Source organism: Lichenostomus cassidix, chromosome 8 (assembly GCF_008360975.1).
Source record: "Lichenostomus cassidix isolate B80296 chromosome 8, HeHo_3.0, whole genome shotgun sequence".
Classification (NCBI taxonomy): Eukaryota; Metazoa; Chordata; class Aves; order Passeriformes; family Meliphagidae; genus Lichenostomus; species Lichenostomus cassidix.
The window spans coordinates 1,351,443-1,357,442 of record NC_139489.1 but is presented as its reverse complement, the minus strand read 5'-3'; the positions used below and the strand labels follow the sequence as shown (position 1 = coordinate 1,357,442).

At 45.2% G+C, this 6,000-nt stretch overlaps 1 protein-coding gene across 1 annotated transcript in view; it reads left to right on the top strand.

The window, feature by feature from the left end:
- Window positions 1–231: 231 nt before the first annotated feature.
- Window positions 232–6,000, top strand: part of LEPR (leptin receptor) — a 29,906-nt gene continuing 24,137 nt past the window's right edge. The window contains exons 1-2 of the mRNA XM_085067391.1: window positions 232–575; window positions 4,336–4,394. Coding sequence (XP_084923517.1) covers window positions 4,355–4,394 — 40 coding nt within the window. The 5' untranslated portion in view covers window positions 232–575; window positions 4,336–4,354. The remainder of the gene's footprint in view (window positions 576–4,335; window positions 4,395–6,000) is intronic.

Here is a 6,000-nt window from a genome sequence, read left to right as displayed (position 1 = left end):
ACTATCCCGTGAGAGGATCCCGCTGCTCCAGCCCCTTCCCAGCCCTTTCCCCGCTCTTTCCCCGCTATCCCGTGTGAGGGGCCGGGCGGGCGGGGCGCTCGGCCGGGGCGGGGCGGGGCGGAGGAAGGGTCGGGGCTGAGGGGAAGCGGGGGAACCGGAGGGGAACCGGGCAGAGGACGGAGGGATCGGGGCTGAGGGGAGCAGGGGGAGGCTGAGGGGAGCCGGGCTGAGGGCAGAACCTGAGGGGAGCCGCGCTGACGGTTGAGGGCAGAGCCCGACGGGAGCCGCGCTGAGGGGAGGCTGAGGGCAGGGCTTGAGGGGAGCCGGGCTGAGTGGAGGGCAGAGCCCGAGGGGAGCCGGGCTGAGAGATCGGGGCTGAGGGCAGAGCCCGAGGGGAGCCGGGCTGAGTTGAGGGCAGAGCCCGAGGGGAGCCGGGCTGAGTTGAGGGCAGAGCCGGACTGAGGGGAGGCTGAGGGCAGAGCCCGCCCGGGTCTCGCCATCGGAGCAGCACCGCGGCAGCGTCACTTCAAGCCGCCGTCACTTCAAGTCGGGACCCCGAGAGCGAAGCCAAGCAGGTGGGTGAATTTACTTTTTGTCACTGCTTTTTTCCTGTCTGATTTCCCGGAACATCCCCCCAGCACAGCCTCAGCCGGCTCCTCATCCCGCTCGCAGATCAGGCGGTTTAGAGGCAGCACGGTGTGCCCAAACCAGCCTTTCCCTCTTTATATTCCCTGAGGTTCGGTGGCAGAAGGAAAAAAAAAATAAATCTCGGTGAGTGTGGGCTGTGAGTCCCTGATGCTGCGGGAGCTGTGAGAAAAGAGCACTTTGCTAAGTTAATGAATGGGACAGCATTTATAAATGGAGTTTATAATTAACACGCTGAGAGTTCTTAACTTCCAAGCGTGGCTGCAACGTGGGTATAACCTTTTAGTGCCAAGGAGCTCTGTGTATGAGGAAAAACAGTTCCACAGAGTGGGTGTCTGTGGGCGAGGGAGTAGTTTCAGTACAAACGAGAGAAATTGCACGATCTGGAGGAACTCTGAAGAGTTCGGGACGGTTTTGTGTCGAGTGTCGGTGGAGAGGCTCCAGCAGCAGCTTTAGAGCTGGATTTGTAGTTCTGCCCAACTTGGCTTGCCTTTGTTAAAGCTTTGATACTAGAAAGTAAAATTATTCCATGCAGGTCATATTCATTTGGGTTGTTTTTTTCACTTCTGTCAGAAATTTGGGAGAATCTAAATAACCTCAATTATAGGCTCTTGGAAATAGTTCCTGCCTGTATATTTGTGAAGTGACAGACCTGATAGCTCCGTAATTCCTCTGGCTCTCCTGTTAGGAATAAACTAATGGAAGAGGAACAGGTAAGGTGGGCCACCTAAGAGCTGTGCTAATAGGGGCTGGGAAAAGCTGAGTTTCCTCTTTAATTGCTGAAAATGGAGCTTAAAAAGGACCTGGATGGTAACCTGATGAATGGGGAGAAAAGTGCATGGGACTGACACATCCTGCAGAAAACAGTGCTGGAGAAATTCAGCTCCTCGTTTTTATTTTGTGTTTTCCTCTTGCTCTAAACTCTTTATTAATATTGATTGCTACTATAGTCAGTGGCAAACAAATGCAGTGGAATTCCATGCTCAGACCAACAGGACTGGAAAGTTCTCAGATCCCTTAAAGAGCAGGTCAGAAGATGTTGTGCATAGACATCATTACTAAAATATTTTTATGCTTTCTAGGGATTTTTAATATTTAAAACCAGCTGTAGTGCAGTGCTTGCAAAAGTCAGGGATGGTTTATATGATTTTCCATGCCCAGGGCAGGTGGTTTTGGGTTCTGCTCACTTTAGGTTGTGCTGAACATGTTTCCCATGCTGATAAGGCAGGGGATTCTGTGATTTCTCACCTGTCCTGTAAATAAAAATGAACTTATTTCATTTGCTCTCCTCCTTGCCTGTTGTGTCTGCTGTGTTTTGGTTTTAATCCCAACTCTACTTGCTGAGCTATTCTGCAACTCTGTAGATATGGAGAGAAATATAGTATTTACATAAGAAGGCAGAAAATTTATTGTACACAGCAGCAGCAAAGTCAGTGGTTCCAGCATAATTTAAGATATATTTGTTAAAAAGGGTCCCAATTCCATCCTTGTGTATGGACACTTCCTCAGCCACACATAAACCAATTTGTCCTGGCTGTGTTAATTTACTCTCTCCAGATTAGAGCTTACAAGTTTTAATAACTCTCCTTATTGAACTTCCTGTTCCCTGTAAATGTTCTTGTAAAACTTGTATTTTTTCTTACACTGGAGTACAAAATTCTGGCAAGTTCACTGTTCTCACTGGGAAAGGTTTTAGGGAGTTCTGTCTGCTCCAGCAGTACATTTATCCTGCCCTGGGATTTTTCTGTAGGTATCTCTCTTTACCCAATTCTGCAAAGTTTACCCAAGGAAGGCTGAACTTTGAACAGAAAAGGGGCTGATTCTGGGGACATGCAGCTTACAGGGCTTTTTTGGTCATGTACAGCACTGGGTTCTGTTCAGGAATGTTGTTGGAGCCAGCATTGGAAAAACACCTCTGCAAGAGGAGATTCCAGGCTGGTCTGAACTGTGCTTTTACCTTTTGTTCCAGATATTGTTCATTATGGTGAAATGAGTGCTGACAGCAGAACCTTTGATTGCTCTTTATGGCCATTTTTATGGCAGAATCCCAGAATCATTAAGGTTGGAAAAGCCCTCCAGGACCATCAAGTCCAACCTTGTCCCCAACCCAGAGCACTGAGTGCCACATCCAGGAATTCCTTGGACACCTCCAGGGATGGGAACTCCAAACCTCCCTGGACAGTCCCTTCCCATCCTGACCACCTTTTCCAGGAAGAAATTCTCCCTTAATTTTTTTTTTTTAATCTTCAGTAGACTCCATATAATTATAATTTTCCTTCTGTTCATGGTTCTGGGGCTCTGTGGTTGGTTTCAGTGTCAGTAGGTATTTCATGGGGGAAACTCTACCACCCATGACCTGTGGATAACTTTACAAGGTTTGGAGATGTATGTCCAGTTTTCTTGGAAATGATCTCTGCCAGTTTCCTGCTGGGAAGTGGTTGAAGCATGAACAGGAAATTTTTGTTGCACCTGTAAAAGAGCAACATGGGCTGTTTCTCATTAAACCATTTAATAGCGTGAATAAATGTACATTTATGTCAAACAAACTCTTTTAAAAGGTTGTTTTGTTGGTTTTTTTCCACTTCTGTCAGAAATCTGGGGAAATCTAAATAACCTCAATTATAGGCTCTTGGAAATAATTCCTGCCTGTATGTTTGTGAAGTGACAGACCTGATAGCTCCATAATTCCTCTGGCTCTCCTGTTAGGAATAAACTAATGGAAGAAGGACAGGTAAGGTGGGCCACCTAAGAGCTGTGCTAATAGGGGCTGGGAAAAGCTGAGTTTCCTCTTTAATTGCTGAAAATGGAGCTTAAAAAGGACCTGGATGGTAACCTGGTGAATGGGGAGAAAAGTGCATGGGACTGACACATCCTGCAGAAAACAGTGCTGGAGAAATTCATCTCCAGCTGGATTTGTGGGAGAGCAGGCAGGGAGACAAGGATCTGGGAATTCACAAAATCGCTGCTGCTTCAGGTAGGTATTGAATATATAAATCTATCTATTTTACAGGACAGGCAGCCCCAAACCGCAAGGCCATTGCATTACATAACCTTGGCACTGCCTCTTTTGGCTCCATGGATGTTCTCAAGGAAACTGTGCTCAGAAAAATTTAAGGAATGGAGCACTTTGGAGGGATTCCCTCAATCCAATTGCTTGCCCTGGCATTTGCTGTCTGACTTGAGCTGTGGATTTTGCTCATCACTCGCTTCTGCCTGACTGCAACAGCAGCCAAACTCTCAATGTTTTATTCTGATATCCTCTATTGAGCTTTAAGTATAAAGATGCTTATATTTAGATGGTAACAGAATTTATATAACCATTGGATGAAAATAAAAAAGAACAAAGTATCTGACATGAAAGAACAATCATGAAATGTTGCTGTAAAATTCAGTGAAGTCTCTACTGTTGGAATGGGGGCCTGAGTGCTTCTGTGTATGCTGCACTTGGAAAATTCTGGGGTTTTTTTCCTTTCTGGCCTCTTCTTCCTTTCCTGGTGTAGACAGAAGTTCTCTCTCTATCTCAGGGTGTTGGAATTAGAGGATCTTTAAGTTCCTTTCCATCCCAAACCATCCTGGGATCCCATGATTCTGCTTACCAAGGTGTGAGCATCAAATGAACAGAAATGCACCAAAATGAAATCACAGACTGATAATTAAAAGCTCTCCATTGACTTTCTGTGTGTTTTTCAGGTCAGCTCTACAAAACAAGATGTGTTGGCAAATCATCCCAACCGTGTTTGTGCTGATGGGTAAGTCACTAAAAAAACATCCCAAAAACCAATTTGGGGTAACTTTTCAGATCAGGAAACATCAGTAAAAAGTGTGTGATGAGGCAAAACATTCAAATCAATGCCGCAGACAGAATTTGATCAGATAGAAATTTGTGGGGAGTTGTTTTGTTCCCTAAAATGTAAGAAAACTCCCCATTTCCATCAGAAGTGCAGTTATTTAGCTCAGTGCAGCCAGGTCTGAGCTCTGCTGCTGGAGGATGCTGACATTCCTGCTTTGATGAGCCCAGGGCTGCCAAAGGGTGCTCAGCTCACTCCAAATGCTGCAGTAATAAACTGCTCTCCTCATTGGGAAGTGCCTCTGACAATATTGGCATCTGCTGTGCAGGGACAGCTGGTATTTGCCTTCCTTTTAATTTTTTTTTGTTAAAATAACTATTTAAAGAGTTTTGATGATGATGCTAAGGGAGAAAGCAGACCCTGTAATCCAGTGAAGTTATTTTGATAATTTGTGTCATCTTTACAAAATATGAATTGAAAAGATGAATAACTCATTAGATTTAGGTATCTTTTTATATCCATATTTTTAATATAAATATACATATCTTAAACTTGCTATCTATCTACTTTTATCTGCTCAGTGTCAAATATTGCATTGTTGACCTTCTTTTAAATACCTTATGTGATCTGAGCATATTGAGTAGCTTTGACTGGAAAACCTGGATGCTCCAGGGAGGCTTCCTGGGATTTCAGAGCAGTTTGTCACCATCTGATGTCCCTGTCCACCCAGCCACGCTGCTGCTCTGGGGACAGAATCCAACTCAGAGCTTCCTCTGGGTCATTTCCACCGCATTTTTTTCCATTTCTGAAGAAAGGAGCTGCACACACTCTGACTTTCTGAGTTTTAATTACTCCCTTAAGATGATCTGTGCCACTTGAGGAGGAAGTTCCTCAGCAAAAGCAATGAGCTGGGGACAATGTTGGTGCTCTGTCCTCCTCCATGGCACTTGTTTGTCCCTTTTCAATCAGGGCTTCTGGCCTGAGAGTTTGTTTGCTCACAAACCTCCTGCAGGAGGCCTAATGAAGCTGGGATTTGCAGGGGCACAGACTGTCAGCTGGGAGAGGAGGGAAGGGCAGAGCTCTGCAGGAGGCTGGCAGCACAAAATCTGTGTGGAGAGAAAGCAGAACCCTCTGCTCAATATCACACTGCAGCCCCTGTTTGTGACAGCTTTTTGAAAGCTCTCGTTTCTTATTTTGATGTTATTTAGCTCATGCTCTGTGCTGTTAATCAAACAGTGCTAGAGATCCTCTGGTTTTCCTTATTTTGGCTGTTGCAAGGCATAGAGCATCAATTCATTTCTATTTAATGAATTGCTTAAAATGTCTGCCCTTCCTGAGCAAAGCGCTGAATGCAAAGTGCACCAATGACCCTTGCTGGAAGTGGGGTTTAATCTTGGAATTCACAGTGTTTTACAGGAATTTGTTTCCAAACCCCACATGCTCACCCTTCTCTGAACCATTGAGAGCACAGGTCAAGCTATGACTTATCAACAAATATGCTCAGAGGGGTTTTATTTGGAAAGATCTAAGTCTGATGGAAAAACTTATCCTTTTCCTGCCTCTCACT